The 13,234-nt window shown below is 36.9% G+C and overlaps 1 protein-coding gene across 9 annotated transcripts in view; it reads right to left on the reverse strand.

Annotated features, from left to right (window-relative positions):
• Positions 1–13,234, reverse strand: part of GPAM (glycerol-3-phosphate acyltransferase, mitochondrial) — a 67,217-nt gene that overhangs the window by 23,324 nt on the left and 30,659 nt on the right. For 8 of the 9 annotated variants that reach the window (XM_061403453.1, XM_061403455.1, XM_061403450.1 and 5 more), the window contains 4 exons: positions 11,620–11,693; positions 9,258–9,371; positions 7,369–7,515; positions 269–365 (listed from right to left, as the gene is read on the reverse strand). In XM_061403453.1, coding sequence (XP_061259437.1) covers positions 269–365; positions 7,369–7,515; positions 9,258–9,371; positions 11,620–11,693 — 432 coding nt within the window. Of the gene's footprint in view, positions 1–268; positions 366–7,368; positions 7,516–9,257; positions 9,372–9,462; positions 9,643–11,619; positions 11,694–13,234 lie in introns of those variants that run through there. The other variant, XM_061403457.1, reaches the window with a different exon arrangement.

Genomic DNA, 13,234 nt, shown 5'->3' on the forward strand with positions numbered 1-13,234 from the left:
TTTCCTCATTCATAAAATAAGGATTGTTCTCTCTGATTTTCAGAATTATTGCAAGGTAACTTACAGAAGGAATCCTGCATGTTGCTGACAGGTCCTTCTTTACACCAGTTGTCCCCCCAGATACAAAGCTACTGTAGTTGTCTCACATGGGGGAAACTTGCAAATGTGTGGGACTGCACAAGAGTATACAAAAAACATTCCCCCAAAATTCCAAAATCACTCTGCAAAATGTGGAGAGAAAAGAATGATAGATTCCCATAATTCTTGCCTCAGTCGCAGCTTTAACCATCTCAAGTTGACCCTTGTGAATCTGAATATTCCAAAAGAAGCTGTTGAACAGTTTCAGCAGCACCCATCCAGTCAGTCTGAAAGGAAGTTTAAAAAGTTTTTTAATGTATACACATATTTATATATATACACATACATAGTTTGACAGCTATCTACCTAAACTTTTGAACCTAAAACCTAAGCGTGATTGTAACCGACTTCATGTTATGAGCACATGTGCGTGTATATATGTGAATGTGTACATCTGAATTATGGACTTAAAGAACTGATTTTACATACATACTACTCAGAAGCATCCATTTATTGTGTACTAAAATCTTATATTTTACTCTACTTGCATAATTTATACTTCAGAAGCTACAGTCAAGCAAATAGTTAGGTGAGCAGAGTGATCCCATTCCTGAATATAAATCACTCCCTTTAAGACATAAGTATGTGCAGATTCATCAAGAAAAAAAGAGGGTGGGCTCAAATAAATAAAATTAGAAGTGAAAAATGAGAAGTTACAATCAACACTACAGAAATACAAAGGTCATATGAGATCACTACAAACAACTGTATCCAAATACTGATAAAATGGACAACCTAGACGAAATGGACAAACTCCTAGAAATGTACAATCTCCCAAGACTGAACCAGGAAGAAATAGAAAATATGAACAGACCAACTACCAGTAATGAAACACAGTCAGTAATAAAAAAAAAAATTCCAGCAAACAAAAGTCCAGGACCAGGTGGCTTCACAGGTGAATTCCACCAAACATTTGTAGAAGAGTTAACACAAACCTTTCTCAAACCATGCCAAAAAATTGCAGAGGAAGGAACACTTCTGATTCTGCCCATCCTAAGAGGGCAGCATCACCTGATAGCAACACCAAAGACATCACAAAAAAAGAAAATCACAGGCCAGTATCACTGATGAACTAGATGCAAAAATCCACAACAAAATATTAACAAACCAATTCAACAATACAGTACATTAAAAGCATCATATACCATGAAAAGCAGAATTTATCCCAGGATGCAAGAATGATTCAACATCTGTAAAATTAATGTGATACATCACATTAACAAATTGAAAAATTAAAAAAAAATATGATCGTCTAAACAGATTCAGAAAAAGCTCCTGACAAAATCCACCATGCATTTATAATTAAAAACTTTCAACAAAGTGAATACAGAGGGAACATACCTAAACATAAGAAAGGCCATGAATGACAAGCCCGTGGCTTACATCAGACTCAATGGTGAAAAGCTGAAAGTGTTTTCTCTAAGATCAGGAACATAACAAGAATGCACTTTCCTGCCACTTTAATTCAACCCAGTATTGAAAGTCCTGGCCATAGCAATCAGAAAAGAAAAACGTATGAAAGAAAGCCAAAGTGAAGACAGCCTCTTGATGAAGGTGGAAGAATAGAGTGAAAAAGCCAGCTTAAAACTCAACAATCAAAAAACGAAGATCACAGCATCTGGTCCCATCACTTTATGGCAAATAGATGGGAAAACAATCAAAACAGTGACAGACTTAATTTTCTTGGGCTCCAAAATCACTGCAGATGGTGACTGCAGCCATGAAATTAAAAGATGCTTGCTCCTTGGAAGAAAAGCTATGACCAACATAGACAGCATATTAAATAGAAGAAACATCACTTTGCTGACAAAGGTCCATCTAGTCAATGAACAGTATCAAAAGGCAAAAAGATATGGCACTGAGAGATGAACTCCCCAGGTCAGTAGGTGCCCAATATGCTACAGGAGAAGAGTGGAGAAACAGCTGCAGAAAGAATGAAGAGGCTGAGCCAAAGCAAAAACAACACCCACCTGTGGGTGTGGCTGGTGGTGGAAGTAAAGTCTGATGCTGTAAAGAAAACACTACATAGGAACCTGGAATGTTAGGTCCATGAGTCAAGGTAAATTGCAAGTGGTCAAACAGGAGATGGCAGGAGTGAACATCGACATTTTAGTAATCAGTGAACTAGACCGGGAGCTGACTGTGGCTCAGATCATGAACACCTTATTGCCAAATTCACACTTAAATTGAAGAAAGCCGAGAAAACCACTAGATCATTCAGGTATGACTTAAATCAAATCCCTTACGATGATACAGTGGAAGCGAGAAATAGATTTAAGGGATTAGATCTGATAGACAGAGTGTCTGAAGAACTAAGGATGGAGGCTCGTGACATTGTACAGGAGTTAGTGATCAAGAACATCCCCAAGAAAAAGAAATGCAAAAAGGCAAAATGGTTGTCTGACGAGGCCTTACAAATAGCTGTGAAAAGGAGAGAAGCTAAAGGCAAAGGAGAAAAGGAAAGATATACCCATCTGAATGCAGAGTTCCAAAGAATAGCAAGGAAAGATAAGAAAGCCTTCCTCAGTGATCAATGCAAAGAAAAAAATAGAGGAAAATAACAGAATGGGAAAGACTATAGATCTCTTCAAGAAAATTAGATACCAGGGGAACATTTCATGCAAAGATGGGCTCAATAAAAGAAATGGTATGGACCTAACAGAAGCAGAATATACTAAGAAGTGATGGCAAGAATACACAGAAGAACTATACAAAAATGATCCTCATGACCCAGATAACCACAATGGTGTGATCTCTTACCTAGAGTCAGACACCCTGGAATGCAAAGTCAAGTGGGCCTTAGGAAGCACCACTTTGAACAAAGCTAGTGGAGGTGATGGAATTCCAGCTGAGCTATTTCAAATCCTAAAAGATGATGCTGTGAAATTGCTGCATCCAATATGCCAGCAAATTTGGAAAACTCAGCATTGGCCCCAGGACTGGAAAACGTCAGTTTTCATTCCAATCCCAAAGAAAGGCAATGCCAAAGAATGCTCAAACTACAGAACAACTGCACTCATCTCACACGCTAGTAAAGTAATGCTCAATATTCTTCAAGCAAGGCTTCAACAGTATGTGAACCGACAACTTTCAGATGTTCAAGCTGGATGTAGAAAAGGCAGAGGAAAGTGAAAGTCACTCAGTCATGTCTGACTCTTTGTGACCCCGTGGACTGTAGCCCGACAGGGACCTCTGTCCATGGAATTCTCGAGGCAAGAATACTGGAGTGGATGGCCATTCCCTTCTCCAGGTGATCTTCCTGACCCAGGGATTGTACCTCAGTCTCCTGCATTGCAGGAGGATTCTTTACCATCTGAGCTACCAGAGAAGCCCAGAAGCAGAGGAAACAGAGATCAAATTGCCAACATCCACTGTATCATAGAAAAAGTAAGAGAATTCCAGAAAAATATCTTCTTCTGCTTCATTGACTACATTAAGCCTTTGACTGTGTGGATCACAGCAAACTGTGGAAAATTCTTCAAGAGATGGGAATACCAGACCACCTTACCTGACTCCTGAGAAATCTGTATGCACGTCAAGAAGCAACAGTTAGAAAAGGACATGGAACAACAGACTGATTCCAAACTGGGAAAGGAGTACGTCAAGCCTATATACTTTCATTTTGCCTATTTAATTTATATGCAGAGTACCTCATGTGAAATGCCAGGCTGGATGAAGCACAAGCTGAAATCAAGATTGCTGGGAGAAATATCAATAACCTCAAGATATGCAGAAGATACCATCCTTATGGCAGAAAGTGAAGAGGAATTAAAGAGCCTCTTGATGAAAGTGAAAGAGGAGAGTGAAAAAGCTGGATTAAAACTCAACAATCAGAAAACAAAGATCATGACATCTGGTCCCAACACTTCATGGCAAATAGATGGGGAAACAATGGAAACAGTGACAGACTTAATTTTCTTGGGCTCCAAAATCACTGCAGATGGTGACTGCAGCCATGGAATTAAAAGATGCTTGCTCCTTGGAAGAAAAGCTGTGACCAACCTAGACATCATATTAAAAAGCAGAGATATTACTTTGCCAACAAAGATTCATATAATCAAATATATGGTTTTTCCAGTAGTGATGTATGGATGTGAGAGTTGGACCATAAAGAAGGCTGAGCGCTAAAGAACTGATGCTTTCAAACTGTGATGCTGGAGAAGATTTTTGAGAGTCCCTTGGACTGCCAGGAGATCAAACCTGTCAATCCTAAAGGAAATCAACTCTGAATACTCATTGGAAGGACCGATGCTGAAGTTGAAGCTCCAATACTTTGGCCACCTGATGTGAGGAGCCAACTCAATGGTAGAAGTCCTGATGCTAGGAAAGATCAAGGGCAGGAGCAGAAGGGGTGAGAGAGGATGAGATGGTTGCATGGCATCATGGGCTCAATAGACAGCTTGAACAAACTCTGGGAGATAGTGAAGGACAGGGAAGCCTGCGTGCTCTAGTCCATGCGGTCATGAAGAGTCAGACAAGACAGAGCAAGTGAATAACAACAAAAAATGAAAAGGAAGTAGTGAAACCATTACTGTATGCAGATGACAAAGACACTAGGGAAATCCTAAAGCCATCCAAAAACTACCAGAACTCTTCAATGAATTTGGTAAAGCTGCAGAATACAAAATTAATATACAGAAATCAGGTGCATTTCTATACACTAACAACAGACTATTTGAATGAAAATTAAGCAAACAATCTCATTCACAAATGCATCAGAAAGAATAAAATACCTAGAAATAAATCTAACTAAACAAGTATAATACCACACTTGGAAATATGTAAGACACTCATGAAAGAAATTGAATATGACACAAGTAGATGGAAAGATATACTGTGTTCATGGACTGAAAGAACTAATATTGTTAAAATGACCATATATCCAAGGCAATCTAGAGAGTCAATGCAATCCCTATCAAAATGCCAAAGGCATTTTTCACAGAACTAGAATAAGTAAGTCTAAAATTTGTATGGAAACACATCTGAAATAGCCAAAACAATCTTAAGAAAAACGAAAGTGGAAGCATCACGCTCCCCGATTTCAAACTATCCCCCAAAGTTACGGTAATCAAGACAGACAGCATGTACTGGCACAAAAACAGATGCATAGATCAATGGAACAGAGAACCCAGAAAGAAACTCACACTTGTATGGGCAACAAATTGGTGACAATGGAGGCAAGTATGTACAATGGGGAAAAGAGTCTCTGAATGGTGCTGGGGAAACTGGACAACTACATGCAAAAATCAAACTGGACTACTCTCTCACATTATGCTCAAAAATAAATTCAAAATGGATTAAAGACTGAAATCTAAGACCTGAAACCATAAAACTTCTAGAAGAAAACATAAGCAATATTCACTTTGCAATCAGTCAGTAATTTTTTTTTGGATACGTCTCTTTAGGCAAGGGACACAAAAGCAAAAATAAAGAAATAGGATTACATCAAATTAAAAAGCTTTTTCAGAGTGAAAAAACTCTCAACAAAACAAAATGGCCACCTATTAATGGGAGAAGATAATTGCAAAAGATATATCTGATAAGGGGTTAACACCTAAATATACAAAAAACTCAAACAAGACAATAACAACAAAAAACAATCCAATTAAAAAGTGGGCAGAGGATCTGAATAGACATTTTTCCAAATATACACAGATGGCCAACAGGCAGATGAATAGATGCTCAACAGCACAAATCATTGGGAGTATACAAATCAAAACTATAATGAGTTATCACCTCACCCGTCAGAATGGCTGTTATCAAAAAGACAATAAATAACAACAAGTGTTGGAGAGAATGTAGAGAAAAAGGAACCCCTGTATGTGGCTGGTGGGAATTTAAATTGGGGCAGCCACTATGGAAGACAATATGGAGATTTCTCAAAAAATGAGAAATAGAACTATCATAATCCAGCAATCCCACTACTGGATGTTTATCCGAAGAAAATGAAAACACTAATTAGAAGCCATATATACACCCTTATATTCACTGCAGCACTATTTATAATAACCAAGATGTGGAAGCAACCTAAGTGCCCATCAATAGATGAATGGATAAAAAAGATGTGGTGTGTACACACACTCAAAAATGTGCAATGGATTATTACTCAGCCATAAAAAAGAATGAAGTTTGCCGTTTGTGACAATATGGCTGGACTTATGCTAAGTGAAAAAAGTCAGACAGAGAAAGACAAATACTGTAAGATTCCACTTACACGTGGAAACTAAAAATCAAGATGAAACTATAAACATAACAAGACAGATACAGAAAAAAAACAGGTGGTTGCTAAAGGAGAGGCAGGTGGGGAGGTAAGAAATAGGTGAGGGAGATCAAGTGCTACAAGCTTCAGTTGTAGAATAAATGAGCCACAAGTATGAAATGTACAGTCTGGGGAATTTAGTCAATAATGTAGTATCTGTGTGTGTTGGCAAATCATAACTAAACTTATAGTGGTATCATTTTGAAATGTACAGAAATACTGAGCTACTAATGTTGTGTAACAGGAGCTGGTTACACAACATCCAGGAGCTGTATGGTGTGGTAGATCAATTGTACTTCCATGCAAACTCAGAAAAAGTGGTCAGGTTTGTAGTTACCAAAAGGTGGCCCGGGGGTAGGAATTGGATGAAGGTAGTCAAAAGATACAAACTTCCAGCTATAAGATAAATAAGGACTAGGGATATAATATACAACACAATAATATTAATTAACACTGCTGTGTGTTATATAAGAAAATTGTTGAGAGTAAATCCTAAGAGTTCGCATCACAAGGAAAAAAAATTTCATTCTATATCTTTAATTTTGTATCAATATGAGATGAGAAACGTTCAGTAAACTCATTGTGTTTTCATAGGGGATGTGAGTCAAGTCATTATGCTGTATACTTTCAACCTACAGAGTGCTGTCTTTCAGTTATATCTCAATGAAACTAAAAGAAAATAAAAAGACACGAGCATGTGAAACCTAACTCACAACTAGTATAGAAGGCAGCGGCAGTAATACAAGAGCTGCTATCAACTGACAGAGACTGAGGTACCCTGAAGCATCCCAAGCGCCACTTCTCCTGAGAGTTAAATAAGAATATATGGAGGAGTCAGTTTTTAACATCAGAATATGTTAAAAACCTCTTTTGGACCAAGAGCAGTATATTAGGAAAGTCCAATGGTTCCGTCCTATCTGATCAAAACCAGATGACCCCTGATTAAAGTTTTTTGCTTTGCCTTTTAATACCTGATCATTGCCGGTGAAACGGTGGCAACCATTTCTTGAAGGATCTTTCTGGCTTTCTTTTTCACTTTATTCACAGCTTTTGATTGCTGCTGAGCAGAACCATCAGGGTTTAATTCACCAGCCACTTCTGCAATTGCCTCTTGTACTCTGATTTCAAAATGGAAAGACAGACAACGTAACTGGCTCTATGCTACAGTCTGTATTATTTTATAAACTACAGATACAAATCACAAAGCAACCAATACAATATTGTAAAGTTAAAAAATAAAATAAAACAAATCACAAAGCAAAATACAGTTTCTCTTTTAAATGTGATAACACAGAAGAATAAACTCAAGTTAGAAGTGCTTTCTTTGGCTGTTTATTAAATATTAAGTATATTATATTCCTAAATCAATGACTCCCTGAGGAAGCTGGAAGGCATATTTAAAATTTTAATTCAAATTCACTGGGTAACAACTATGTGAATTTAAATGTTCCAGCTATGCTGTGAGGGACACAAAGTTACACTCTGGCAGAAGGGAAGGAAAGAAAGATTATCCTTCTAGACATATAATTCAGAGGTACCCCAAACCCACTGCCAAAGTAACATAATTTTTTCTTTTACTTATTATTCATTTACATTATGACTCTATGAGTGGGATATCTGTAAAACTCTCTAGGAGGGATTGAAGGTGGACATAAATAGTCACAAGCGTTTTCCAAACCAAGTCAGTAATTTTAAAAGGCACAGCTTTAGATTTAAACAGCACAGACCAGTAAGCTATAAGGTAAAAGGGAAGATTTAATCCAGTCTTGTAAATCTCCCACATAACTTAGGGAAGAATGCATGAGGTTTAAACCTCCTAAAAATAACTTCTAACATCCTAGTTACAAGTCAAAACATCTGGATGAAATGAAACACACTTGATGGGCTTTACCTAGAAAACAGAATATAGAATAATCCAAAGGAGTTTCTCAAACAATTGTTTTTTTCTTCTCACTGCTGCTGATTTTAGAATAATGTACAGCAAAACTCCCCATCATTCATTACTACAAAAAGACCGATTCCACAGGACTCTGAAATACCATCCCTAAGCCTATCCTTGAACAGCATTTATATCAGTATGACCAGGAATGCTTTCACAAGTAATTCACGTAGTTATTACACCACCATGATCAACTAGTCACTTGTTCATCCAGTAAATATCAAGGTACCTACTACCCGCCACTACTGCTCAGCCCTTAACAACTGTACCACTGGGCTTGCATTTCTAAGCATTTTTCAATCCACTCTGGTCTCCAGCTCCCCAAATCCAGATAGGTATCTAACACGGGCCACAGCAATGCGGTGGAATAGAGATCAACCTTCACCCAAACTCCCACAGTTTAATGATTTCCCCACTCCATCAGAGTTCAGGTAGGTCTCTCCAATTTTTAATCAAGATCCTCTGAGGGCAAGGACAATTACTTTATTCTCTTCAAATTTCTAATAATGCCTTTCTAATAAAACAATTTGTGCCTACATGCTTAACAATTATTTGACAGAAATATGAAATGAGCTTCTCTTCTGGCTGTAAAGTAGGAATTGCATGGTCTCCAATATTAACATTACAGAACACTTAACAGAGAACTCTGGAAATATCTGCCTATCTGAATTCCAGCTCGCCTTTCATATTAGAACCCCATTCCATTATTCATGCATAAAACAAGGCTGCTCTTCCCACATGGCACCAAAACCATCTGTTCTCTTGCCTTTCCTTGCTTTCTTCTGGAGCTATAACGTTTAATGTTTGGAAACACAAACTCCTCTTGGGACAGAGTCCCAGAGAAACTAAAGGTTAATAAAGGAAATTACTTCCCCACTCCCATCCCTGCCTTTCCCCCTTACAACAGTATCCCACCCTTACCGACTGCTGTTCAGCACGTTTTCAGTTACGTTGGTGGCAAACATGCCTTTATGGACATCTCGCTCTTGAACGAAAAGCACATAAGAAAGACGTCTTGCCAGCCACCCTCGGTGCCTGCAACATGAAAACGATTTAGCAGAGAAGTACTCTAGGAATACCTATTATTCAGAGGCTTCCCTTTTGTAAAAACAAATCCTCATTTCACCTGTTCCAGAGATTTAGGGTTTTCCTGTAGCAAATTCTCCTTAGTAAGTAGTTCAGGATGCTATGAAGACAGTTTTATTTCTTTTCTTTCATGTACTCTCAGCTAAAATTTAAACTTGGAATTTGTGTATCAATACTTGAATAGTATTGCTCTGCAAACTAATAATCCAAATATAAAAACAAAAGAAATGTAAGCATCTTACTTTATTAATACCACTTAAAAACTAAATATGTTGGATGCTTTATATACAAGCTTATATAGCTTATAGCTACAGCTACAGGCTATAAAAAGTAATCCGGCAATCTTTTCGTACCACAAAGGGCTAATTTTCTTTTTGTTGTCATTACAGTAATTCTTCTAAGGTGATCACTGACTCACAAATTGAATTGATAAGGCTGATCAGTTGACAGAAGTCAAGGTTAACTAGACAGCAGTCTGAGTACTTGTACTCTGGACTTAGGAAGCCAGAAGCTCTTACTGAGTTTTCTTGCTATGTTTTTGTTTTTGGCTTTTTTATAAAACACACTCAACATACCTAAGAAACAGGACAAACTTCCAGCAGTGACAATGACTATGTGTTAACTGAATGAGGGTTAAAGACAGGGATCTCAGAACAAGAATCCTATAAGATTTCATTATGCAACGATTTGAAACCATTTGTAATGATTATATAATGCCTCATTATCATTTCCTCCATAAAGATATCCAGACAGTAGAAGATTTCAATTACAAATTAATTCTGAAAATACACAAAAGTCTTCAATCAAGAAAAAGTAATTTGGGGGAGAATTGTTTATGAATCACATGTTCCTTCAACTCTCCTTCCTGGCATTCTTTTTCTTCCTCCTTCCCTTTGTCTCAGTTCTCTGAACAACTTGGCCCAATATGTTAAGTGTTTAATTCTAAAATCTTTCAGTGAACAGTTTACTGGAATGTACAAAGTCCACACTCTTGATGAAATCCCTTTGCAACAGACTGAAAGCGGTGTGTGTGTGTGTGTGTGTGTGTGTGTGTGTGCAAAAACTGTTTAGGCTTTGCTCCCTGCAACACAGAGAAGGGCTAAATAGCCAATCCACCTGTACAGGAAGCTTATTACACTGAATAGTTTCATATTGTCTAGTCAATATAACATGCTAAAAAGTGTATGTTTATCTCACATGTTTTTTGTTTTTTTTTTTTTTCCTTGACTGCCTCCAAGTGAAGACAACAAATGAACTCCTCAGTTTTGTATGTAAAATATCTACTTACATAAGGAAGAGACTGAATGGGATTCTTTTGCTTAGGATTTTAATCATGTCAACCAGAGGAAAAAAAATTGCTCTTTCCTTTTAACTTAAGAAAACAAGAGAGAAAGGAAAGGAAGGGTAGCATAGAAATTGGCAAAACCACATCTCTTGATCTTAGTTCTATTAAAAAAAAAATTTAGCTAACATATATGCAAGTATATGCTCATTTATAAAAACATTAAAATATGAGCAGTAACATCAGAAAGCCTTAAAATTTAAGTATCTGACTTCTTGGGCCAGTTTTTTCATGAGATTTCACGTATTTCTCATCTCCTGAGCCTCCAGGAATTTACTCTTGGAACTACAAGGACTGGTAGTGGTTTTGGCTCCCATTCTGCTCTTGTCTTGCAGACATTCACCCTCCTTCCTCATCCCCCAGCCTAAATCCACTGAGAATAAAGCCTCTTTTTCTCTCACTCTGATGCCTAGAATTTGGAAGTAAGAATTCTAAAAGACTTAAGCCAGTAATAAATCAAAGAATACTCACTCTATAGATCAGGCAGATTTCAGAAAGTGATACTTTTTTAAGTATAAAATAATAATATAACATAAGACATTCAAACCTACACCTCTCCTCTGACAAATTTCTATCACATTTTGGCACATTTCAGCAGCAACATCAATATATAAATAAGTTAAAGAAACCTCTAAGTAATATCTATAGTCTCATGAAAATATTATATAATACAGCAGGAGAACAGTAATAGGTCTCTCAGGTTCCAATTTTTAGATAAAGTATTATATGTTAGAAGTTAATACCCTATTAACTCTTCCAAAAAAATATAAAGAGATTCATCTTAAAGTGCACTGGTTGGTTATTATGGAGTCTTTCTCTTGACATGCATTAGAAATATAAGAAATTTATTTTTACCTTGTATGCGTTTCATTGATATAAATAACATTCCGCAAACCCAAAGACGGGATACTGGGGTTGAAAAATTTATCCTATATAAAACAAAATAAATATAGACATAAATATACAACTGGATTGTTGAGCTCACTCAAATTAATAGTTTTTGAGGACTTTCAAAAATCAGAGATGAAGAAAAATGTGTTATTGAAAAGTACTTTTTAGCTTTCAAAAGTCACAAACTCAAAACTACTCCTCAGCATCTTGCAAGGAAATAGTGCCTCTCCCTTTGCCGAGCCCCCCACCCTCAATCAGAAAGAGTTAAAGTCACGATGGCTTGTCACTGAAAGGAATACTGGAAATTTCACTGTTTTCAAAATACAAAAATACTATGCTAAGTAGTAGTAGTGAAAATCGCTCAGTCTATGCTAAGTACCATGTATTATTATTTTGAGATTACTAAATCTTCCAATAATCCTGACACATAAGAATTATTACCCTCATTTTATTTTATTTTTTTGCCTTTCTCAGTTTAATGGTATTTTAATATTAAGAGACATTAGAAGTCTCTTTTTAGGAACTCTCTTTTCTGCCAATTTTGGTTTAATTCACTCACTTTACTAGCTGAGTGGATAATAATGTATTCTAAATCAACATCTTATCTGTGGCCGTCAGAGAAATGACTTCTGCCCATAATTGCTAACATATTCTTCAGTTTATTTAGAGATTAAGAAGAGCATGATTTTAAAACTTTTCTTAATGTAGTAAATGGCTTTATGAAGTATATGAAAAAGTACAATTGGAAGAATGGAAAATCATAAATAAATATCTTCACATTCCATCATAATCAGACTAGCAGTAGAGAGGGGAGATGAATCCCAGCTATGCCACTGATCAGCTATATGACCTTGAGCAAGCTTTTCCTCAGTTCTCTCATCTGAATAAGGAGAATTATAATAATAGGACTTTTGTGAATATAAGAACAGTTTTTATTTTTAATATTATTTGTCTGTTTTTATATATTTTATATGTTTCTTTGGGCTTCCCAGGTGGTTCTAGTGGTAAAAAATCCACCTGCCAACGCAGGAGATATAAAAGATGCAGGTTCAATCTCTGTATCAGGAAGATCCCCTGGAGAAGGGCATGGTAACCCACTCCAGTACTCTTGCTGACAGAATCCCACGCACAGGGGAGCCTGGCAGGCCACAGTCCATGGGGTCGCAAACAGTTGGACAGGACTAAAGCAACTCAGCATGCACACATGTATATTTCTTTTATATATTAAATGACTTGGCAAGGACAAATCATTCACTCTAATAACAATAATTCTTGAGGACTATAACATACATTATCTCATTCATCCTCAGGGTAACCCATATGCCCATTTTAGAGGAGGAAAACTGAGGCTGGCAGAAGCTAGTAGTCAACCCCAGATCTTGCTTCAAAGTGTGGGGTCTTTCCAGCCCCCTAAAATGATTGTCTACTTAATGAGAAAACATATGACTAAAGGTCACCCTTTTTGTGAATAATCCTGGAAGATAATCCAGAAATAGTTCTGCTAAACAGATAAAGGCCATAACTTTAACAATGTAGGCAAAAAAGGTAAACCTTCCACAAATAAATGCTGAAAGCATAA

This window comes from Bos javanicus, chromosome 26 (genome assembly GCF_032452875.1).
Source record: "Bos javanicus breed banteng chromosome 26, ARS-OSU_banteng_1.0, whole genome shotgun sequence".
NCBI lineage: Eukaryota > Metazoa > Chordata > Mammalia > Artiodactyla > Bovidae > Bos > Bos javanicus.